The sequence below is a fragment of the Danio rerio genome, chromosome 8 (assembly GCF_052040795.2).
Source record: "Danio rerio strain M-AB ecotype USA chromosome 8, GRCz13ab, whole genome shotgun sequence".
In the NCBI taxonomy this organism is placed as follows: domain Eukaryota; kingdom Metazoa; phylum Chordata; class Actinopteri; order Cypriniformes; family Danionidae; genus Danio; species Danio rerio.
The window spans coordinates 60,881,403-60,907,808 of NC_141028.1; the positions used below are offsets into that span (position 1 = coordinate 60,881,403).

The 26,406-nt window shown below is 37.1% G+C and overlaps 1 protein-coding gene across 4 annotated transcripts in view; it reads left to right on the plus strand.

Moving 5' to 3' along the window:
* cfap74 (cilia and flagella associated protein 74) overlaps positions 1-26,406 on the plus strand; it is a 56,684-nt gene that overhangs the window by 25,468 nt on the left and 4,810 nt on the right. The window contains exons 23-36 of one of the 4 annotated variants that reach the window (XM_087265615.1): positions 6,671-6,758; positions 8,228-8,296; positions 8,375-8,401; positions 9,761-9,894; positions 11,446-11,680; positions 12,526-12,639; positions 14,187-14,293; positions 14,630-14,749; positions 16,161-16,270; positions 16,887-16,942; positions 17,941-18,060; positions 19,522-19,674; positions 24,045-24,138; positions 26,196-26,350. In XM_087265615.1, coding sequence (XP_087121741.1) covers positions 6,671-6,758; positions 8,228-8,296; positions 8,375-8,401; positions 9,761-9,894; positions 11,446-11,680; positions 12,526-12,639; positions 14,187-14,293; positions 14,630-14,749; positions 16,161-16,270; positions 16,887-16,942; positions 17,941-18,060; positions 19,522-19,674; positions 24,045-24,138; positions 26,196-26,350 — 1,582 coding nt within the window. Of the gene's footprint in view, positions 1-6,670; positions 6,759-8,227; positions 8,402-9,760; positions 9,895-11,445; positions 11,681-12,525; positions 12,640-14,186; positions 14,294-14,629; positions 14,750-16,160; positions 16,271-16,886; positions 16,943-17,940; positions 18,061-19,521; positions 19,725-21,777; positions 21,858-24,044; positions 24,139-26,195; positions 26,351-26,406 lie in introns of those variants that run through there. The other 3 variants (XM_087265614.1, XM_087265617.1, XM_087265616.1) reach the window with 3 other exon arrangements.

Sequence of the window (26,406 nt, forward strand, 5' to 3'; positions counted from 1 at the left end):
GTGCGAGAGATCTGCAGAGTGGATGATCAACATCAACAGCCTGAGGTATCAAGACATCTGTGCTGCCCATTACATTACAAACCACAGGAGAAGGGCAATTCTCCAGCAGGATAGCACTCCTGCTCATACTTCAGCCTCCACATCAAAGATCCTGAAAGCAGAGAAGCTCAAGCTGCTCCAGGATTGGCCACGCAAGTCTCCAGACTTAAACATTATTGAGCTGATGAAGCAGGAGGCATTGAAGATGAACACAAAGACTCTTGATGAACTCTGGGAGACCTTCAAGAAGGCTTTCCAGATGATTTTATTAATCAGTGATGTGAGTCATGTCAGAGATGTATGGATGCAGTCCTCCAAGCTCATGATGGAGTCAGACACAATATTCATTCTGTCTCCACTGCAGCAGGACTTTATATTCTATACTGGACATTATTTCTGTTCAGTGATGAGAGTTTAGTCTGAGCAGAGTCAGACCGCACTGTTCTCATCAAATCATTCATAATCAAGCCATGAATGATCATAGACTATTGTGCTGAAATAAGCGTAATCTAGAGGCCTTCGCCTTACATATAAGCCACTTCCGATACCAAAATATCACCTGGAAGTCAATTTATTATTTGCTGTTCCTTAAACTAGGCAACAAGACTTTTGTCAGATAGTGTATGCGTATGTGCTGGTATAATTTCTCTCAAATCACTAAAGTGTAATATAATTATTCATGACCAGAGATAAAACTGGTTTAAAAATGCATATTAAATCTCGAAATAAACTACGATTAATAAATGAAGTAAGTTTGCAAGAGAGACAATACAGAATAAAGTGTGTGCTAAAAGCATCTCAGATGAATCATTGGTTTAGTTTGGTGTTGTTTTAATGCTGATGATTGTGTAACAGTGCTTCATCCTGCCGTCAGAAGGCATTTGCTCTTGCCGTCATTCTCTTTCTAGCTGTGTTTAAATCACACACACACACACACAATACAAAACATCACAGCAAAGCCTTTCCTTGTGATCACTATTATTGCGCACCATCACTCCATGGTTAATCCCATGCTGAACAAATGACGCGTAAGAGAAAAGGACAGATGTCATTTGTAGATTTCTGCACTAAAAGCTGCTAAATCCTCTTTATTGTTGTTGTAATCCATCACACACAAACATAGGTTTGATTTAGAAGCTTTATGACAGTTCAGTGTACCACAGGTTCAACATAGCAGCATGAGTATAATCAATTAAACACAGCAGAGCTTTCACTTTCACTTCACATTCCCCATTCTTATGTAACGGCAATGTCTTGAGAACAGGCTTTTTTATTTACTCTTTGATAGTCAAGCTTTTCAATTGGCTTGAAAATCATAGTAGCTGTGTTTCCATCCAAAGATGAGAAGTCGATTCATGCCCCAAATTGGAATATTGTATAAAATATTTGCAAATACTGCAATCCAATGAGTGAAATGAACAACATTTTCACTTCTTGATAAACCGGCGGCAAATATCAGACAGACAAATGAAGTTTCATACGCTGAGAGAAACCACTGTGGTGTTTTTCCTACTCTAATAAATGAGTTGAGGCTCAGAAGGAGGCGTGAGATGTTCTTTGGGATCGCAGACAGATTCTCAAGACAGTTCTGGAGGGAATAATAGAAGAATAACAATTATGAAGCACTGTGATGACGGACTGTTGGCTGTATATGCAGACTACAAATATGACATACAAATTCATGTTTGGATTAAAATATATCATGCTCATAGGCAACATTAATTTTAAAATATATGTCATAAATGCCTGTTTACATGTATTTTTAACCATTTGAATTACAAATATGTTCATTTATGTGACTCTGGACCACAAAAAAACATAAGTGTCCGTTTTTGGAACTTGAGATTTATGCATCACCTATAATAAAGGGTGTCACGATCCTCCAAATCCTCGATTCGATTACATTTTCGATTCTAAAGTCACGATTCGATTCTCGATTATAAATAATTAATTAATTAATGACCAATTAATTATTTGTAGTCTACCGTTTAAACTACCTGACCTGCATGGTCTTTGTTTTACCCATAAACAAATCATACAGTAAATGAATAAAGGCAAGATACACACATAATTCCACCTGTCAATCACTTTTTCTGCGGGACTCGTGAATAGGCAGTGATCTGTGTCGTTATAATGGCGTCGGAAAAAAAGACGCACAACCAACAGGAACCAGCCAACAGTATCTGAGGTGTTCGCTAAAATGACTAAGTACAAGTGAGTGAAAGATTGAAGCAGTCCTCTGACTGCCTGGACCTGCTGTCTCGAGCGCATGGCTGTGTGTGCGTCTGTGTCTGTGTGGTCACGTGATGTGCATTTTCAGAGGTAGAGAGGAAGGAGGGCTGCTCAGAAATGCTACACGCCACTGTGGATGTCAAATCGTTGTTGTTCTAAAATGCCATTTAAAAACAGAGACAGTGTAAACAGGGCCTGAGTGTGAACTTTTCCCCAGCGGATTTGCAACGGGGGCGGGCGGAGGATCGCGATGCCGATGTTGTCTATCGGACGAACCCCAATACGTACATAGCAGAGCTTGCAAAACTGTGTTTTTTTTGTTGACATCATGAACGTTGTCAACATAAATCACTGGAAATCCAAAATGCTTCCACACCGGCGACTTCATTGAAAGAGGAGAGGGTTTAAGTTCTGTCGACGGGTCTCCTGCTTCTGCAGTTTAACAAGCACTTCAACAAGACTGTTTTTTTCCCGCTTGGCAAGCCAAGCTGACGTGACATGGGGGCGTGGCAGCATCGACGATTCTATTTTTTGATTCGATAATCGAAATTGAGCATAAATTTCGATCGATTTCGATTAAAAATCGAAATCGTGACACCCCTACCTATAATATAATAATATATATAAACCCCTATATACATTTCTGGAGATTGCGAATCATGTACGTATGGCTGCATTTTAACATTTAAAGGTGCAGTATGAAAGTTTGACACCCATTAGTTGAACTAGGAATTACATTCCTGGATTAAAACAAACGCAAGTGCAGGTTGCCAGATTCTGACGAGTCTGACGATTGAGTCTAAAGGCTGATTTTAGTTGTGTTCTAAATAAAAGCAACAGCACGCGATAGAAGGAATATTTTAAACCCAAGCTCATTCTGGAAACGTAGCCCCGTGGACGTTTCTGGAGGCTGCGATTTGCGTGGCTGGAGGTACGTACGGCCGCGTTTAGTTTTTTTCGAGCGAACGCTGCGGGGCGGTGTGGCGCCGCTCAGCTCCTCCTCTTCGCGCTCGCTGGCCAGTTTGTCCGCTTAGCTCACATCGTTGCGTCGACGGAGCGGAGGCCCCGGAGGAGGAGGAGGAGCCGGCCGCGGGGACGACAACCGGGATCGAGTCCGGGGAACAGCAGTTCCAGAAATCAGGTAAGATGAAAAACAGAATCCGAAAAAAAAAAGGGGAACGCGGCGGGATCCGAAAACGCAGTCAAAATCGAAGACGAGGGCTTTTGCTTTTCTTTTTTTTTTCTGGACGGCTTTTGCAAACCGTCGCCTGGCTTTAGGGAAGGAGGAGGAGGAAGAGGTGGACGGCCGGGTCGGCCGATCCGGCGGCTTTTTGCACGAGAACAGTGCCCGAGAGGTGCCCGAGACGCGAAAAAAAAAAAGCGTGCACAGCGGCCTCTCGCGGATCCGCAGAAACGTCCGCGGGGCTACGTTTCCACAATGAGTCCGGGTTGAATATTCTCCATATTGGGTTTAGGGAAGTGGGTGGGCTGGTCAATCCGTGCTTTTTAAAACACTATCGGTTACGTCTGACAGAGCTGCCCATCCACTTCCCTAAACCCAACCCACAATTTTCAAAAGCAATACAAAGCTTCTGGGATGTATTTGGCGCTCTCCAGAAATGTGTACAGGGGTACATAATGTGCCTTTTTATACTGTGTATGTAAACTTCAACTTTTAACTGTGTGTGTGTGTGTGTGTGTGTGTGTGTGTGTGTGTGTGTGTGTGTGTGTGTGTGTGTGTGTGTGTGTGTGTGTGTGTGTGTGTGTGTGTATATATATATACTTTACACAGTCAAGCGAAATTATTGATACCCCTGGCAAATTAAGACCCAAAGTTTTTGTTCAAAGGTAAATAAAACATGAGAAATATTTTTTCCACAATAATGACATCGGCTCACTATCTTTTGGGAGAAGCCTGTGTCATAATCGGTCAAACAACCCAAAACTTGCTGGTTTAATAAAAGTAACTTTAAGTCAGAATGTCTTAAGTCATGAATAATTTTGGTCCTGACTGTATGTGTTCACATTCGTCCACATATCAGATGTTCTATGGGTTCACGCAGTAGGAATATGTACATTTTTTAAATCATAGAGTAACATGCAAGCTAATTATAAGTCAGCTGCTTAGTATTTACAGCACTTCTATTTTCCTTGAGCATCTGTACGTTTACACTCCGCCTGCTAAAAATAGGCTTCAGAGCAGAGGAACGTGTCAGGATGTATTTTCACAAGCAGGATCCAATCAGATCCCCGTTAGCGCTGTTTGTTCCGTCGACAGATGGGCAGTGAGGCGTCCCGCAAAGCTGTTCCACAACACAGTGCCAAAGCCATTGAAGAGCGCTGTTGCCACTGACTCTGTTAACTCTGAAACATGCAGCGTCCTGAAACACTCTGCTGGAATGAGATAACACCGTCTGACTGCACACGCCTGAGCTTACTGTAGGAGAAATTACAGTAACACTTGACAGTAGCGTTGTTTGTTAGCATCAGTTAGCACATATGTCACCCTGGATGACAAACTTGATTAAAATGTTTTATAACTCTTTAAAACGGACCCTTTTAGGCTCTGATACAAGTTATGGTGACTGTCGCTTTAAATTCAAATAAGACTGTGTTCATTTTTAGAAGAAGGCGGAGCTACAAATGCCTGTGTGTCAGCATAGTGTCAGACTGAATACAGGACTAATGTTATAGATGTGCACTAGTGGGCGGGGTTTTCCCCCTCTGATGACACGTACAAAGCGAGAATGTCAATCAAAGTGTTTCTGATTATAACAAATAGAATTAAATAGAAAACATTCATATTTGCGTGAGATTAATGCTACATTTCATGATGCGGTCGAGCTTCATGTACAGTGAACTGAGAGGTGTTGGATTTTTTAGGCTGCATTGCAAAACAGCAGTCTGTCTATCAGTGCCGCACATCGCCATGGTAACAACAGCCTCATCTTCCCGCTGCTCATCATCACACATCACTGATATCACTGGAAGAGCAGCTGAGAATATGAACATCCTCAAATTATTATCACTGTTTAGTCATGAGCTTGATTACAGTAAAAGAATCAGGAGTTTCTGCAATAAAGAGATAAAGTTTGATGCTATTTCTCTAAAAAAAAAAAAATAAGTAAAATAGAATATTCAAGTCAAGTAAAATAGAATATTCTAAATGAATATTATATAAATTTATATTATTAAAAATTGATAAGGTCGACCTGAGCTCAAACTCCCCTCTCACCTTGCAAACGGGAGGGAGCCCCGGGCTCGAGGATCTTATGAGCTCAGGGCTCTCTCCCGGGACAGCATGCCAAACAAGCTTTATAATCAATCATGAGCTAAGTGTGAACTCTTGTAATAATATTATAAAATATAATATATATTAATGTATGCCTGAACAACTTTTTTAAAAACTTATACCACGTGACCATTTTTTGCACTCTGGGCATGCAGCTGCTGTAGTAAAAAAGGCAGAGTTTAACTGCACAATGGCGCCTAAAACAGACAATAGTGCAAACAACGCTCCCATTTCTGTGTCAATGTTATCGTTTACAGTGAAGGCTGGTCTGCTGTCTTCCGGTAGCGTTAAAGCCATGTGTTATAGTCATGTGATAGGGGCTTGACCAATAAGGGAAGGATATGCAATGACACAAAAGCCCCAATCAGGTAGCGAATCTCAGCAGCCCCGCCTCCGTTTTCAGATGTCTCCGTTTTATCTCATCCACACTGAGACAGAGCAGCAGCGCTTCATTATAAAAACGGCTTCTCCAGCGTTTCCAAAACACTCCCTTTTCAGCGCTTGAAAACTGTGGCGTATTGTGGATGGATGGCGTAACCGTAGCAAAACTTATGCGTTTTAAAACTAAAATGCATTAGTGTAAACGGGACCTCAGTTTCCTGTTCTTAGCTGACAAGAGCGGCACCCGGTGTGGTCTTCTGCTGCTGTAGCCCATCCGCCTCAAGGTTGGATGTGTTGTGTGTTCTCCTCTCCTCATTCTCCTCTGACCTCTGGCCTCATCAACAAGGCATTTGCGCCCACAGAACTGCCGCTCACTGGATATTTCCTCTGTGTCCGGCCATTCACTGTAAACCTTAGAAATGGTTGTGCGTGAAAACCCCAGTTGATCAGCAGTTTCTGAAATACTCAGACCAGCTCGTCTGGCACCAACAACCATGCCACATTCAAAGTCACCTAAATCCCCTTTCTTCCCCATTCTGATGCTCGCTTTCAACTGCAGCCGATCGTCTTGACCATGTCTAGTTGCTGCTATGTGATTGGCTGATTAGAAATTTGCGTTAGTTTGACAGGTGTGCCTAATAAAGTGGCCGGTGAGCGTATACGTGTTGTTCTTTTAATGTTATAAATACTATAAAACACATCATATGTCTCTCCTTGGCTTTATAGACCGAGCTTGTATGCGGATGCCAAAAGCTTCTTCAATGAGGACACAGGAGTTCTGGAGGTTCCTCTTACAGTACAGGTGGCAGATCAGGTAAAACATCTCATTTCCAAAGCAAGCTTACAGATTTATTTCTTACTCTATAGTGGCTCACTGTCAGTCATTAATCTTGATGATGAGTGTGTGAAGTTTCAGTCCAAAATACCACACAAATAATGTTTTATAAGACCCTCTTAGGTTTTGGTGACTGTCACTTTAAATTCAAATGAGATCGTGTTCTTTACAAAAGAGGGTGGAGCTACAAATGCCCATGTGTCAGCATAGTGGCAGATTCAAAAACAAGACTAATGTCCTATGCTAATGAGGGAGAGATGGTCGCTAATGGGCGGGGCTTTCCCCCTTATAATGACACGTATGAAGATAGATTGTCAATCAAAGTGTTTCTGCAGACGGTTTTATCAAGTTTGTTTATTAAAAAAAATTATTAATTTTTTCCCTTTTGATACTATTAATCTCAGAGAGTCTTTTCTGGTTAAATAAATCTGTGCTTTTCTAAAAAATGTTTGAAATGCACATTAAAATAGAGAAAAGCAACAAATACAACACTTGTGCCGTGTTTATTCCTGCCCTTTACTTTCCATATAAGCACTCTCTGAGTAACAGGGTCATGCGGTTACAGTACCGGTGAACTCCCATAATCCTCGGAGCTGGTCACTGGTTATCATCCCTCTATCCCAGCATGCATCTCATCCTCTCATCCTCTTCCCCACAGTCAGACTCTTCATTCACGCCAGGACCCTTACTGATCTCAAACCTGTGCCGGACCCCAGCACTGGCACATATCCAGACCTCAATATCAAACAACTTCGCTCATATCTGGAACTGTTTATAAACCAGTGTATCATGCTGATTTTTAACACCATCAACACTCAATACACAAATAAGCTCAATAATACTGCAAAACAAACTGAATATTGAGTAGGGGGCGGGGCTTTGTTTATGCGCATCATTCCCTCATAGCAAACTAACAGTTGGAAGGGCGTGGCTAAGAATATTGTGGTTGAATCATCAAACTCGCATCATCAGAGAAGGAGCCAATCAAAACACTGAAGCAGATGTTCAAACTAAAGATTGAAGATTATTAAAACACACGCTTATTTTCTGTGGATTAACTTGCACACATTAATTAAGCAAAGTAAACATTATACATTTTGATTTCACTTTGACTTTGATGTCCTGCGATCATTTTTTATATATTTTTTTGTATTGTGATGCAGTTTCTAGAAAAACGGAATATTAAATGACAAATCAGTAGGCGGGGCTTGTTTTTGCTGATTGGATGTAGCAAAGTCGGCATTTCATTCAGAAAGATGGGGAAATGGGTTTGGGGAGAGTTATAACAACCTAACAGACTCCTCCTCCTCCTCACCATTTCTGTTTGTTGTCAAAACTGACAGCTGGAGGGGCGTGGTTAAGTATGTTAGCCATGCCCAAAAATAGCAATATGAGCTAACAAAATCAATCTGGTTAGTTTTGATTTCATGTGTACTTTACCATTGCAGGTGAAGCCTGTGCTGTTTACGGCCCATGCTGTGGTCACCAGCTCTGACCTGAGGTTTGACCGCTCTGAGGTGGACTTTGGTCACTGCTCTATATATGAGTGTGTTCAGACTGCAGTGCGCCTCACTAACTGTTCATTACTACCGCAGGAGTTCGGCTTTGTGGGCATTCCCAAGGTGAGCGCAGTACTGTAGTGTACGTACAGATACAACACAACACAGAGCATGGTTTTATTGGGAACATAAGCAATATTTATTGACAGTTTAAATAAAATATGGTGCTTTATTATTTATTCATTCATTTTCCTTCAGCTTAGAACTTTATTCATCAGGAACCGCCAATTATTCCAGCAAATGTTTTACACAGCGGATGCCCTTTCAGCTGCAACCCAGTACTGGGAAATACCCATACACACAGATTCACATACACACTCATACACTACGGCCAATTTAGTTGATCAATTCCCCTATAGCGCATGTGTTTGGACTGTGGGGGAAACCGGAGCACCCGGAGGAAACCCACGCCAACACGGGGAGAACATGCAAACTCCACACAGAAACACCAACTGACACAATCGGGACTCGAACCAGTGACCTTCTTGCTGTGGGGCCACAGTGCTAACCACTGAGCCACCATGCTGCCCGTGCTATATTATATTATATTACTGTATACTATATGATATTATTGTATATTATTATATATTATTATATTATATTATATTATATTATATTATATTATATTATATTATATTATATTATATTATATTATATTATATTATATTATAATATATTATATTATTATATTATATTATATTATATTATATTATATTATATTATATTATTATATTATATTATATTATATTATATTATATTATATTATATTATATTATATTATATTATAATATATTATATTATTATATTATATTATATTATATTATATTATATCATATTATATCATGTTATATTATATTGTTTTATATTATTTTATTATATTATATTGTATTGTATTATATTATATTATATTATATTATATTATATTATATTATATTATATTATATTATATTATATTATATTATATTATATTATATCATATTATATTATATTATATTATTATATTATATTATATTATATTATATTATATTATATTATATTATATTATATTATAATATATTATATTATTATATTATATTATATTATATTATATTATATTATATTATATTATATTATATTATATTATATCATGTTATATTATATTGTTTTATATTATTTTATTATATTATATTGTATTGTATTATATTATATTATATTATATTATTATATTATATCATATTATATTATATTATTATATTATATTATATTATATTATATATGAACTGAACTGAAAACAAATTTCTTAAGGCGACTAATAAGATTTAAATAATGCTATTTACTCCAGCCAAATAAAAGAAATAAGAATTTCTCCAGAAGAAAAAATGTAATATGAAATAATATACTGTGTGTATGTATATATATATATATATACTTCTTTCTCTCTAGTTCATTGATGTCCAGCCTAATGATGGCTTTGGCACGTTACTGCCTTCACAAAGCATGGACATTTACCTGATCTTCAGTGCGTTAAAGGCAGGAGAACACAACTTCACACTCACCTGCAAAACAAGCATCAACAGGTAAGACAACCAGAAACAGTTTACTTGCCACAACAGCTGTCTCATAGTGACACAGACAGAGCTTTTGAGAAGTGTTTCCAGTCGGCATATTTGCACTGAAAATCATGCTTACTGAGCAAAATGCAAAAACAGTTAAAAAATGTCCTTCGTTTGGTCAGGTTTGTATGTAAAAAAGGCCATATACTGTAGCTGGCATGCTGGCCACCCTGCTCACTACAACTGCTTGTAAAGTAAAAATACAGAGACAAGCTTTAAGTCAAATGGCCCCATCTAGTGGCCGATAGTCCAAACTAAAGCAGTTCTGACCACTAGCACGTTTCAAATATTGAGGTGGAATTGGTTTCATACTCACACATTCGTTCACTTTTGAACTGTGACAAGTTGTCTTATATTATATTGTCACTATATTATATGCTAATTTGAAAATTGGGTCTGAAATCGCATGTATGACTCTAAAACAACATTAGCACTATTTAAGTGACTGAACTGTGGTACTTTGATATTCATTTGCTGATAACATGATTCCACCATTTAAAATTTGCAATGAATACTTTTCTGAAAATATATTATTAAGAAGAAAGGCAGAATGTGTGAATATAAGACCAGCTTCACCCCAACGTTTCAAATAAATATGTAAATCAATATGGAGTGTCTTTCTTACAGAAATCAAATCATTCAGGATCAAGGATGGGTAAGGATCAAGTAATATTGTGATAGTTTGTGAGAAACGATGGTTGGCTTTTAGCACAACAACCATGACATTCACTCATTAAATCAAATATACCATTATTATTTTTATGAAATAAAAACACATTTATTATAAAATAATAAATCAATGGAAATCATTTTTATTAAATGTATGTGTTTTCATAATCTTAAATGCACAGTTCACCCAAAAATCACAATTCTGTGATCATTTCATTCATTTTCCGTTGGCTTAGTCCCTTTATTCATCAGGGGTCGCCACAGAAGAATGAACCGCCAACTATTCCAGCACATGTTTTGCACAGCGGATGCCCTTCTAGTATTGGGAAACACCCATACACTCTCACATTAACACACACACTCATAGACTACGGCCAGTTAAGTTAATCAGTTCCCCTATAGCACATGTGTTTGGACTGCGGGGGACACCGGAGCACCCGGAGGAAACCTGTAACCACTGACTTTCATAGTATTTGTTCTACCTACTATAGAAGTCAATGGTTACAGTTTTCAGCTTTCAGTGGGACAAGAAAAATAATCTTATGTCGAAAGAAAAACAAGATTATTTCTCTTATTTAGCTTGTTTTAAGGAAAAACTCACTTAATTTTGACACATTATTTCACGAAACAACACAATAAGTTTGCTTGTTTACAAAATACTTCTTGATTTGAGATTTTTTAAATATTTGGACTAGAAACAAGACCAAAAATCTAAATAAGAAAAGCATTTTCTGCAGTTGAGTAACTAAAAATTATTAGATTTTGTCAATTATATTTTAAAGCTCATGCCTGACTTAGCTTGAATTATTCCTGATCTTTTTCCCTCACATGTACTCTCTTGATCAGAGATTTCCAGCTTTGTTGTCGTGCGGTGGGTGTTCAGCCGTCTCTGAAGCTGTCAGACACTGTGTTAGAGTTTGGAGACACGGCTCTGGGTGACCGCAGGACTGCAGTGCTGTTTGTGGAGGACCAGCGGCCAACACAAACTCATGAACCCACAGAGAGACTCTTCACTTTCTCTGTTCCTGAAGACTCTGACTTCACCATCGCGCCCTCTTCAGGACGCCTGCTGCCAGGACAGGTTCACTGCAAAACACACTCTTCTTACTTAGTTTATCCTATCTATCTATCTATCTATCTATCTATCTATCTATCTATCTATCTATCTATCTATCTATCTATCTATCTATCTATCTATCTATCTATCTATCTATCTATCTATCCATCCATCCATCCATCCATCCATCCATCCACCCACCCACCCACCCATCCCTCCATCCATCCATCCATCCATCCATCCATCCATCCATCCATCCATCCATCCATCCATCTATCTATCTATCTATCTATCTATCTATCTATCTATCTATCTATCTATCTATCTATCTATCTATCCATCTATCTATCTATCCATCTATCCATCTATCTATCCATCCATCCATCCATCCATCCACCCACCCATCCATCCATCCCTCCATCCATCCATCCATCCATCCATCCATCCATCCATCCATCCATCCATACATCTATCCATCTATCTATCTATCTATCTATCTATCTATCTATCTATCTATCTATCTATCTATCTATCTATCTATCTATCTATCTATCTATCTATCTATCTATCTATCTATCCATCCATCCATCCATCCATCCATCCATCCATCCATCCATCCATCCATCCATCCATCCATCCATCCATCCATCCATCCATCCATCCATCCATCCATCCATCCATCCATCCATCCATCCATCCATCTATCTATCTATCTATCTATCTATCTATCTATCTATCTATCTATCTATCCATCTATCTATCTATGTTTATGTGTTATTTTTGACTCTCATAGTGAGTGAGATGTAGGCTCTATAACCTACTCATGTGTTTTCTCTGTAGTGATGTTTTCCATTCGTGTGTCTCCTCAGAGGCGTCTGGTCCAGGTTACGTTCAGTCCAGCGCTGTCTGATGACATGATCAAAGCCGAGGCTCTGCGACGGAGAGATGAGTCTCAGTCTGACAGACAACAAACAGACAGCAAAGTAAAGAGCAAGTATATCCAACAGGCTCACTGGAAATACTTGCTTCAGTCAACAGTTCTTGTAAAAATGTACTTTAACATTCGTTTGACTGCAGTTTGAAGGTAAAATGAGCACTAGGGGGCAGTATGACGACAAAAACTTTTGTTTCTTTTCACACTAGTAATATTTACAGGGTCATATTATCGATGAGTACAGGATTATTTTATGCAGTTATTTCCACAACACTAAATAAACACCACAAAACAACAGAACTATCTGTGATTTGTGATAAGTTTGCGTCTCCTATAAATCTCCATATGCAGTCTTTTCCGGTGGTCAGTTTTTGCACTACTTTGTACAGTGTTTTATTCGTGCTGCAGAGTGCTCAGGTTCGAGCCTGCTGAAACATGCTTCCTCAAAACAAATAAAAGCTATGTAAAATCAGAGTAAAACTAAATAGTCTCAGTGCACTTTTCTCTTAAGTTTGCTTCTGAAAACACTATTGGTTGGGTTTAGCGAAGGCTTTAGGTCTGGCGACGCAAACTCCAACAAAATAATTAAAAGCAATGTAAAATCAAAGTATTTTTTTTCTCTTATGTCTGCTTTTGGTTGGGTTTAGGTCAGTGGTTCGCTAGCTGATCTGTTTGACAAGTGCTGCCTTCTAGTGGATGTGTATAAGAAGGATGTGTGTCTGAAGCATACAATAAAACACACCCTTGGTGAAGAATTTCAGATTCAAAAAAATGTAGACAGCGCCCTTCAGTGAATTTGTCATTGACACATACATCTAAAGTATCCTAACATATTCGGATTCACAGAATTGTTAACAGCACCCTCTAGTGGATTTATCATCTGAAAGGTACAACAAAACCAACCCTAAGTAACATATTTCAAAATTCGCAAAAATGTAGACAGCGCCCACTAGTGGACTTGTCATTGATACGTAAAAAAAAAACGTATACTAAGTAATGTATAAATATCTAAACAGCGCCCTCTAGTGGATTTGTCATCTGAAACGTACAACAAAACGAACCCTAAGAACCGTATTTCAGATTTGCAAAAGTGTAAACAGCGCCCTCTAGTGGATTTGTTATTGAAACGTACAGCGAAAAGTATCCTAAGTAACATATTCAGATTTACAGAATTGTTCACAGCACCCTCTAGGGGATTTATCATCTGAAAGGTACAACAAAACCAACCTTAAGTAACATTTCAGATTTGCAAAAATGTAGACAGCGCCCTCTAGTGGACTTGTCATTGATATGTAAAACAAAACGAATCCTAAGTAATGTATAAATATGTAGACAGCGCCTTCTAGTGGATCTGTCATCTGAAACACAACAAAACAAACCCTATGTAACGCATTTCAGATTTACTAAAATGTAGACAACGCCCTCTAGTGGATTTGTCATTTGACACTGCAAGGAAACTTAACTGGAGCAATGTATTTTAAGCTTTATTAAATTTCCACGTCTTTTCAATGAGCTTGTGTTGAATACATCACTTCTCACACAACATACAGCATCTCCGAGTGTTGTAATCGCACTACTCTCTTTTTTTTTTTGCAGAGTAAATCAGAGTCTCCATTGACTGTAATGAAAGATCAAATCAGCAAAGCGACGCCTGCCAACGAAAGCTCTTTCCACTCCTGGAGCCCAGCAGACATTCAGATAGAGTAAGATAGACAGTTATACATTTCCCCTATAGCGCATGTGTTTGGACTGTGGGGGAAACCGGAGCACCCGGAGGAAACCCACGCCAACACGGGGAGAACATGCAAACTCCACACAGAAATGCCAACTGACCCAGCCGGGACTTAAACCAGCAACCTTCTTGCTGTGAGGCCACAGTGCTAACCACTGAGCCACCGTGCCACCACAATCATATTATTTATCTACAGTGTAGATAAGACATCTATAGTGATCATAATAGTTCTGTGAAAAGGGAGACGCACCCTATGTTTATGATGATGACTGATGAACTTAAGAATCTTCACACGCTCTCTTCACAGCTCTTCTGAATATTTGTCTGCGAAGGCTTCCCTCCTGCGGTCTTTCACTGAACGTCACGTCCGCCATCTTGTTCCCTGCTTCACCTCCACATCTGACACCACAGAGGAGCCCAGACACAGGTGACGGCAGAAACAGATTCATTTGTTTTCAAACCCCGTGTTTCCGTGCTGCTAATCTACTGTGATTGGTCAATAATGAACCAGTTTGCTGTGATTGGTCAATAATGAACCAGTCTTCGATAATGACCCAGTCTGCTCTAATTGCTCTAATAATGACCCTGTCTGCTGTGTTTGATTCGATGATGGCTCAGTCTGCTGTGATTGGTCCAGTAATGACCCATTCTGTTGTGATTGGTCCAATAATGAACCAGTCAGCTGTAATTGGTCCAATAATGACACAATCCTCTGTGATTGGTCCAAAAATTACTCAGGGTGTTGTGATTGGTCTGTTGATGGCCCAGTCTGCTGTGATTTGTCTGATAATAACTCAGTTTGCTGTGATTGGTCCCATGATGACTCAGTCTGCTGTGATTGGTCTGATGGTAACCCAGTCTGTTGTGATTGGTCCAGTAGTAACCCAGTCTGCTGTGATTGGTCCAGTAGTGACCCAGTCTGCTGTGATTGGTCCAGTAATGACCCAGTCTGCGGTGATTGGTCTGTTGATGACTCAGTCTGCTGTGATTGGTCTGTTGATGACCCAGTCTGCTGTGATTGGTCCAGTAGTGACCCAGTCTGCTGTGATTCATCTGATAATGACTCAGTCTGCTGTGATTGGTCTGTTGATGACCCAGTCTGCTGTGATTGGTCCAGTAGTGACCCAGTCTGCTGTGATTCATCTGATAATGACTCAGTCTGCTGTGATTGGTCTGTTGATGACCCAGTCTGCTGTGATTGGTCCAGTAGTGACCCAGTCTGCTGTGATTCATCTGATAATGACTCGGTCTCCTGTGATTGGTCTGATGGTAACCCAGTCTGTTGTGATTGGTCCAGTAGTAACCCAGTGTGCTGTGATTGGTCCAGTAGTGACCCAGTCTGCTGTGATTGGTCCAGTAGTGACCCAGTCTGCTGTGATTGGTCCAGTAGTGACCCAGTCTGCTGTGATTGGTCCAGTAGTGACCCAGTCTGCTGTGATTCATCTGATAATGACTCAGTCTGCTGTGATTGGTGTTTTGATGACCCAGTCAGCTGTGATTGGTGTTTCGATGACCCAGTCAGCTGTGATTGGTCCAGAAATGACCCTGTCTGCTGTAATTGGTCAGATTGTGAGCAAATCTGTTGTGATTAGACTACTACATGCAGCACATGTTGGAAAAGGAGCAAATATTACGGCTTATTAAGTGTTGAAGAGTTTATACAGTGTAGAAAGGCTTCAGTTTTACTTTATCATTTTCAGCCAATTTTATCTTTTCATTTGTTTCACACATGAATCTTTAACTCACATAAGTAACTATTATAAGAAATAAGATTTTACAAAAATACTGTTTGTTTACAAGTTTATAGTCAGTTCATAATAAGGGAATGTGTTTTCCAGTCCACATGAGACTCTGCATGTGGAGCTGCGCGGTTTAGCCGTCAGACCTGCATTACTGCTGATCTCTGAGAGCGGACACAACACCCTCCACTTCAGGACTCTGGCAGTCGGTAAAACACAGTAAACTCACAACTACAGTTGAAGTCAAAATTATTAGCCCCCCTGCTTATTTTTTTCCTAGTTTTCTGTTTAACAGAGAAATGTTTTTAACACATTTAAAATCATAATAGTTTTAATAACTCATTTCTAATAACTGACTTATTTTCTCTTTGTCATGATGACAGTAAATAATATTAGACTAGATATTTTAAAGACACTTCTATACAGCTTAAAGTGACATTTAAAGGCTTAACTAGGCTAATCAGGTTAACTACGCAGGTTAGGGTAATGAGGCAAGTTATTGTATAACAATGGTTTGGTTTATAGACTATCAAGAAAAAAAATTGCCAATAGGGGCTAATAATATTGTCCTTAAAATGGTGTTTAAAAAAATAAAAACTGCTTTTATTCTAGCCGAAATGAAACAAATAAGACTTTCTCCAGAAGAAAAAATATTATCAGACATACTGTGAAAATTTCCTTGCTCTGTTAAACATCATTTGGGAAATATTAAAAAAAGAGTAAAATATTCAAAGGGGGCGAATAATTCTGACTTCAACTGTAAATCAAACAGTATTGCTGCTTCAGTTTTACCTGTTGTTCATTTGTGATGTCCAAATCTCGCAGGTCAGAAGGTGGTGAAAAAGGTGATCATCCAGAACATTTCCTCACAGACAGTAACCGTATCCTTTTCAATCCTGACCAAAAGAAAAAACTAATAAATGAGACAATAAGAAATATTAGATAATATATAGCATGCTCTACCAGTTTTTACATGTTCAAATTTGTCAGTTCTGCTCACAAACGCTGCATTTATTTGATTAGAAACATGGAAAATAATTGATTATCTTGTTACATGTTTACATGAGTGTATTCACTGAAAAAAAAAATGCTTTTGTTACTCAGAATTTTTGTCTTGTTTCTAGTCCAAATATCTACAAATTCTTAAATCAAGAAGCATTTCTAGACAGGCAAAAAATAATGTCTTGTTTTCAGAAATAATGAGTCAAAATTAAGTGAGGTGCGGATCCAAATGCAGATTTATTACAGAGAGATGATCAGGCAAGCAACGGTCAACACAGGGACAAACAGATGTATACAAGGAGTCGTGGTCAAATAACAGGCGAATGGTCAGTCCCGGCGGCAAACATCGTAAGCACTAAACAAACAAAGCAAAGATCGGTGCACAGCAAGACAAGGCAAGGAAAACAAGTCACAAAACAGCTAAACAAGACTGAAGTGTGTGTGTGTGTGTGTGTGTGTGTGTATGTGCCGTTTATAAAGTCAATGCACTCAGTCCTTGACAATCCTCCGGCTGTGAGGGTGTGCAGTCTGGAACAGGTGCGTGTGAGCGGTGCATGACTGAACTTGTAGTCCATATATTTGTAGTTCTTTAGCAAACTGCGTGTTTAGCAATGGTCTGCAGCCGCTAGTTCACTGGTGATCATAACAATAATATTGTTTTCGTTTTAATATAAGATTATCTTTCTTACCACGTTGACAGATTATTTTCTATTTTAAGGAAAAGCACTTAATTATGCCATTATCTCTAAAAACAAGACTATTTTTTTTCTTGTCTAGAAAACGCATCTTGATTTAAGAGTTTGTAGATATTTGGATTAGAAACAAGACAAAAACTCTTAGTAAGAAAAGCTAATATCCTCCTTAACCTGAGGTTCAGCTGTCTTCATCACTGCTGGACGTGAACGGGCCATTTTCTGTGCTGAACGCCATGAGGTCCATCGCTCCTGAAGACAAACACACACTCCTGATTGCTTTTACACCTTTATTGGCCAAGAAGGTGAGCACTATTAAACACACTTGAGATTTTGACATACTTGATTCTGATTGGCCACAATATTCTGAGGTATGTTATAATTAACCAATAACAATTACTTCTGCAAGAAATGCTAATAATTAACACCAGAGGTGGGCAAACTCGGTCCTGGAGGGCCAGTGTCCTGCACAGTTTAGCTCCAACTTTAATCAAACACACCTGCTTATAGATTTCTAGTGACACTGATTAGAATGCTCATGTGTGTTTGATTAGTGTCGGAGCCAAACTATGCAGGACACTGACCCTCCAGGACCGAGTTTTCCCACCCCTGATTTACACACTGGTTTATAAGAGGAAAATAAGGTGGATACAATTTTTCAAGCAAGAAAAAATACTATTTTTTATAAATACTATAGTATTTGTGAACCATATTATAGTAAAGTGCTTGAATGAATCTGTTGTGGTGATTCTACTGTTGCTATGGTAACACAACAACTATAGTAATATAAACAAAAAACCCAATACTGTAGTTTTGTACAGCTATAAGGTATATTATATTACAATACACCAAAGTTTACTGTAGTAAAAACTGAGGTATACCACAGTATTTATTACAATTCATCAGCTCACTGTAGGCAATACTACAGTATGCAGTAGTTGCTTTTATATATGCAGTATAATAAACTTTACTGTAGTATAGTTCAACCAATATTAGTATTTACTGTAAATTACTGCAGTATTTTATGTGGTATTTCACACTTCTTATGTGAAAGTGACTATATCGGGATTTTTATTCTAGCTATGTGTATAGACATTTACACTATTGCAGTGACTTTATAAGCAGTCATCCCACTTAAAAATACTATAGTATTCTATACTAAATGCAATAGTGTTTTTGAACCCAACTATAGTGAAGTTCATTATATTGTAAATATTTACAGCGTACTGTAGTATTACTATAGTGAACTGATAAACTGTAATAATAACTGATAAATTAAACTGATAAACTGTATTTACTACAGTAAACTCTGGTGTATTGTTATTAAACATTCCCTATAGTTGTAGAATACTATTAGATCATTTGTTTATATTACTATAGTTGTTGCGTTACCGTAGCAACTGTAGAATAGACCCCAACAGATCAATTACTGTAGTTATGTTACCATAGCAACTGTAGAATAACCACGACAGATCAATAACTATAGTTGTTGTTACCATAGCAACTGTAGAATCACCACAGCAGATCAATTAGTATAGTTGTTGTGTTGCCATAGCAACTGTAGAATAACCACGACAGATCAATAACTATAGTTGTTGTGTTACCATAGCAACAATAGAATCACCACAACAGATCAATTACTATAGTTGTTGTGATACCATAGCGACTGTAGAATCACCACAGCAGATCAGTTAGTATAGTTGTTGTGTTACGATAGCAACTGTAGAATCGCTTTATAAAAATAAATGTATTATGATTATGATCAGTACTGTGAGACTCTGGAGGTGAGCTGCAGTCAGATGACACTGGAGCTGACACTGCTCGGCGAGGCTGTCGATCCCATCATCACCTGCTCTCATGAAGGGCTCCTCGACTTCGACTGGGTTCCTGAAAACGAGAGCACATCACAAGTGTTCAGGGTACACATAACACCGATGAGAATCTGTATCGGAAGCACAGCAAAACACACGTATCCGAAGTTATGTATTTCAGATTCACAAAAATGTAGACAGCACCCTCTAGTGGATCAGTCATGTTAGATCATACTGGCTGAACAAAATCACCACAAATTATGCGCAGACATTATTTGACCTTATTGACCCATAAACACTCAGCATCTTAAGGGTTATATTATATTATAAAGTAATGTAATATAAAATAAATTAATAACTAATATAATATAATAAAGTACAATATAATATAATAAAGTATAATATAATATAATATAATGTAATTTAATATAATTAATATAATAAAATATAATATAATTTATTATAATATAATATAAAATAATAAAATATAATATAATTTATTATAATATAATATAACATAATATAATATAATATAATTTATTATAATATAATATAATATAATTTATTATAATATAATAAAATATAATTAATATAATTTATTATAATATAATATAATGAATATAATATAATATAACTTAATATAATATAATATAATTAATATAATATCATATCACTTAATATTATTAATTATTATTATTAATTATAAAATTTTATATCATTAAATATAATATAATATAATATAATAAATATAATATAATATAATATAATATAATATAATATAATATAATATAATATAATATAATATAATATATATAATAAAATAAAATAAAATATATAATATAATATAATATAATATAATATAATATAATATAATAAAATATATAATATAATATAATATAATATAATATAATATAATATAATATAATATAATATAATATGAACATACAGAAATTCATTACAGATGTAATAACATGCAGATATTTTGTTAAATATAAGTACAATGTAAAAACCTATATTTACATAATAAGTGCATTGAATCACATGAATAATTTAAACGAAAGTACAATTTAATTAAGGCCACTTCATATAATATATGACTGACGTTGCTTTTCCTAACAAAGGCTATATTTATTTGGTCAAAAATACTGAAAAAAAAAGTGAAATATGATTACAATTTGCAATATAGAACTTAGCAGAGTAATTCACAGTTTAATTTATTGCTGTGATTTAAAGCTGAATGTATTTAGTCTGTTGTGTTACGTCATCCTACAGGAATCATAATAATATGCTGATATAATGAGGATGTGCTTCATAATTGTGTGAATTAATAATTATGTATTTCAGATTCACAAAAATGTAGACAGCACCCTCTAGTGGATCAGTCATGTTAGATCATACTGGCTGAACAAAATCACCACAAATTATGCGCAGACATTATTTGACCTTATTGACCCATAAACACTCAGCATCTTAAGGGTTATATTATATTATAAAGTAATGTAATATAAAATAAATTAATAACTAATATAATATAATATAATAAAGTATAATATAATATAATAAAGTATAATATAATATAATATAATGTAATTTAATATAATTAATATAATAAAATATAATATAATTTATTATAATATAATATAAAATAATAAAATATAATATAATTTATTATAATATAATATAACATAATATAATATAATATTATTTATTATAATATAATATAATATAATATAATTTATTATAATATAATAAAATATAATTAATATAATTTATTATAATATAATATAATTAATATAATATAATATAATTAATATAATATCATATCATTTAATATTATTAATTATTATTATTAATTATAAAATTTAATATCATTAAATATAATATATATATATTGCTGTGATTTAAAGCTGAATGTATTTAGTCTGTTGTGTTACGTGATCCTACAGGAATCATAATAATATGCTGATATGATGACGATGTGCTTCATAATTGTGTGAAACTTTTATTTTTTAATAAAAAGGTCAACATTTATTAGTGACAGAATTATTTGTTTTATTGTAAATGCCTTGACTTTGATCAAAACAATGCATCCTTGATTAAACTTAAAAACAAAAGTAACCCTTGTATGGAAGTCTATCACAATTTATTCAGAGCAGACCTGTTTTCAACACTGATAATAACGAGAAAAGATTCCTCAAATCAGCATATCAGAGTGATTTCTGAGGGAGGATGAGTGTGAAACAGTGTCACATGATGAACAATTCTGGCATGTGGATGCTGCTGTTCAACAGTAGAGGTCAGTGTCAGCACAATCTGACTTCTGCTGTCTGGGTTTTCCTGCTTCCTCGTTTTATTCCCTCTGTAGTCTATTTTAGGCTTGTGAATTCTCACCAGTCACCATTACTGTGTTACTGAGCCAGTGCTAGGACTGTACGTACTGTAAGTCAATGTTCACACAAGCATCAGCTAATTATGAATGAGCAAGAAAAATAACCTTTAGTCACCTCTGAGTTTCTACTGTATTTGCTGCTCGTGCTTTAGCATTTACTTGATAATTGCTGCATTTTCATCATAATAATCCAATCTCTCGATCATTATGCATTAAATGTTATTTATAGGAGTTAATGCTTTGAACTATATATATTTTTGTTTTAGTAATTGTGTTAATTTGCAAGGGGCTCAGCGGTTAGAACTGTAGCCTCACAGCAAGAAGCTCACTGGTTTGAGTCCCGGCTGGGTCCGGGTGCTCCGGTGGTTTCCCCCACAGTCCAAACACATGCGCTATAGGGGAACTGATCAACTAAATTGGCCCTAGTGTATAAGTGTGTGTGTGAATAAGTGTGTTTGGGTGTTTCCCAGTACTGGGTTGCGGCTGGAAGGGCATCCACTGTGTAAAACAGATGCTGGATAAGTTGGCGGTTCATTCCGCTGTGGCGACCCCAGATGAATAAAGGGCCTAAATGAATATTTTTATACAAATTATATAAAAATTTAGATGTTATGAATGTGTATGTGTTACACATCATAAATATATATAACACACACATATATTATGTCAAAACAAACTTTTATTTTGTATGCGCATAATTGTGCAGCACTGATTATAATTAAATAGATAGAATACAGAACATGTTCATAAATTGATCTAAAATGAGACGTTTATAAAGTTACAAAATTTCTTATTTAATATTCATTTATTATTATCATTTTTGGTAATGATTTATGTGTTTCAATCCTTCAATAACTGTAAAAAAAAATCCTTAAAAAAAAGAGCAGTGCAACAGTTTTAACATTGATTGTACATTGATAAATGTTTCTTGAGCAGAAATGATTCTTAAGGATCGTGTGAAGATTTACATCACAGCAATACATGTTTACACTGCATTCAAGTATATTTTAAATTTCTCATTATATGTTTGAATAAATGCAGCCTTGGTGAACACAAGTGTTTTTAAAATGTATGTTAGATGTCGTAAAACAGTCACAGTCATGTGTGTATTTAGCTAAATTATTTACTTTTATGTATTATTATGTTATTATATTGTTAGTTCAACACTGGCTCATTGGAAATAGATGCTTCAGCCTAAATTTTTGTGAAACCACAAAAACATGCTGTTTTATCCGCAGGTTTAAGGTAAAATGAACATAGGGGGGGCAGTATGATGACAACAACCTTTGCTCCTTTTCACACTAATGACATTTACAGGGACATTTTATTGCTAAGGATACTTTCGTTCTTTGCAAAACAGCAAATAAACACCCAAAACTATGATTCATAACATGCCAAGCGACAAGCTTCACCTTATAATGGATGTGTACAGCAAGAGTGTGTGTCTGAAATGTACAACAAAAGAACCCTGATTAATGTATTTCACATTCGCAAATATGTAGACCACGCCCTCTAATGGATCTGTCATCTGAAATGTTCAACAAAACGTACCTAAAGTAACATATTTCAGATTCACTAAAATGTAGACAGCGCCCTCTAGTTGATTTGTCATTAAAAGTACACCAAAAAGTACCCTAAGTAACATATTCAGATACACAGAATTGTTCACAGCACCCTCTTGTGGATTTGTCATCTGAAACGGACAACAAAACCAACCTTAAGTAACATATTTCAGATTCGCAAAAATGTAGACAGCACCCTCTAGTGGACTTGTCATTGATACGCAAAACAAACGTATCCTAAGTAATGTATAAATATGTAGACAGCACCCTGTAGTGGATTTGTCATCTGAAACGTGCAACACAACAAACCCTGTGTAACGAATTTCAAATTCGCTAAAATGTAGACAGCGCCCTCTAGTGGATTTGTCATCTGAAACGTACAACCACACGAACCTCTTGTAACGTATTTTATGTTTTGCTAAAATGTAGGCTGAGGCATGTATTTCCAATTGGTTAAATGCAGCTGTTCTGTTGAATTGTCTTTTTACAAAAATAAATATGAGTTGTGTTTTCTGTGGGGTGTTCAGCTGCAGAACGTCTCCTCTGTGGATGTGCAGTTCAGTGTGCTGCTAGAAAGCCTGTGTCCGAGCGAACAGAAACTGAGCTCCACTGCTGCCGTGGGTGAGTTCTAAATGAATGCATTAAACTATTAGATTTTATCCATAATAACTAACAAAAGATTAAAATAGTAGTTAATAGTTACATAAAATAACAGCATGCACATAAAAAACTATCAGTCTTATTTTTTTTGTAAATGGCTTGTGACCCATGAGGTGATTAGGTTAGATTAACCACACAGCAGATTGATTGTACGGCACCAGGTTAAACTTTCTGACACCTTTACCGCACTCACGTACAGTAAAAATAAATAATCTCTGAGTCTCCAAAATTAAACCAAGAATAGACTTGTGCAGCAATCATTGAGTATAATTAGGTGAGGTTAATGTTAAAATGACACTCACCGGCCACTTTAATAGGTACACCTGTCCAACTGCTTGTTAACACAAATTTATAATCAGCCAATCACGTGGCAGCAACTCAATGCATTTAGGCATGTAGACATGGTCAAGACGACCGGCTGCAGTTCAAAGCGAGCATCAGAATGGTAAAGAGGATTTAGGTGACTTTGAATGTGGCATGGTTGTTGGTGCCAGACGGGCTGCTCTGAGTATTTCAGAAACTGCTGATCTACTGGGATTTTCACGCACAACCATCTCTAGAGTTTACAGAGAATGCTCCGACAAAGAGGAAATATCCAGTGAGTGGCAGTTCTGTGGGCGCAAATGCCTTGTTGATGAGGCCAGAGGTCAGAGGAGAATGGCCAGACTGGTTCCAGCTGATAGAAAGGCAACAGTAACTCAAATAAGCACTCGCTACAACCGAGCTCTGCAGAAGAGCATCTCTGAACACACAACACATTTAACCTTGAGGCGGATGGGCTACAGCAGCAGAAGAGCACACCGGGTGCCGCTCCTGTCAGCTAAGAACAGGAAACTGAGGCTACAATTCACACAGACTCACCAAAACTGGACAATAGAAGATTGGAGAAACGTTGCTGCTCTGATGAGTCTCCATTTCTGCTGACACATTCGGATGCTCGGCTCACAATTTGGCCTCAACAACATGAAAGCATGGATCATCCTGCCTTGTATCAGCGGTTCAGGCTGGTGGTGGTGGTGTAATGGTGTGGGGGAGATTTTCTTTGGGTCCATTAGTACCAATTGAGCATCAACGCCACAGCCTACCTGAGTATTGCTGCTGACCATGTCCATCCCTTTATGAGCACAGTGTCTCCATCTTCTGATGGCTACTTCCAGCAGGATAACGCAGCATGTCATAAAGCTCAATCATCTCAGACTGGTGAACATGACGATGAGTTCACTGTACTCAAATGGCCTCCACAGTCACCAGAGCTCAATCCAGTAGAGCAGCTTTGGGATGTGGTGGAACGGGAGATTGGCATCATGGATGTGCAGCCGACAAATCTGCAGCAACTGTGTGATGCTATCATGACAATATGGAGAGAAATCTCTGAGGAATATTTCCAGTAGCTTGTTGAATCTACGCCACGAAGGACCAAGGCAGTTCTGAAGGCAAAAGGGGGTCCAACCTAGTACGGTTAAGGTGTACCTAATAAAGTGGCCGGTTAGTGTATATGTTGTTAGACTGTTGCAGTTGTTTTGTCGTCAATATGCTTGTGTTTATATAGGCCTATTGTTGTGTGTTTGTGCACCATTGCGTGCAACATTGGAACATACTTATAACCACCTCTGAGGATTGTGAAGGTCATTAGACATTATTCCTCTGTCATCATTTAACTTTTCAAGCATAAAATGTTTTCAGAAATATGATTTAAAGCAGTAGTTGTAGTAAATGAATCATTTAATCCAAACCTCTTTGAGTGTCTTTCTTCTATTAAACACAAAGCCAGATATTTTGAAGAATGCTGGATAAAAGACAGTCATTGACTTTATAGTAGTTTTTGTTCCTACTATGGATGTCAATGGTAGCTTCCCCCCCCCCCCAACATTCTTCAAAATATCTCTGTAATATTTCACATCTTTAGGGGGTGATCTGACCCTTTAACCTCAGCATTTACAGACATCAACAATGATTGATGAATGATTGCTCTGTGTGAAGGTGTGTGTTCATGTGATGTTGATGTGTGTGTTGTGCAGGTGTGCAGAACTACAGCGGGCTCAGTGTGTTTGGCGTTTCTCCAGCAGGGGGCGTCATCAGTCCTGCTGGAGCCGCTGACATTACCGTGACCTTCCATCCTGACCATCGCAGTCTCCATTACAGAGACCAGCTCCGAGTGCAGATCAGCAGCATGGTTTGTATTTTAAGTTACAATTCTGTCAAAACACAGAAGCAAAATGTGCTAAAGTA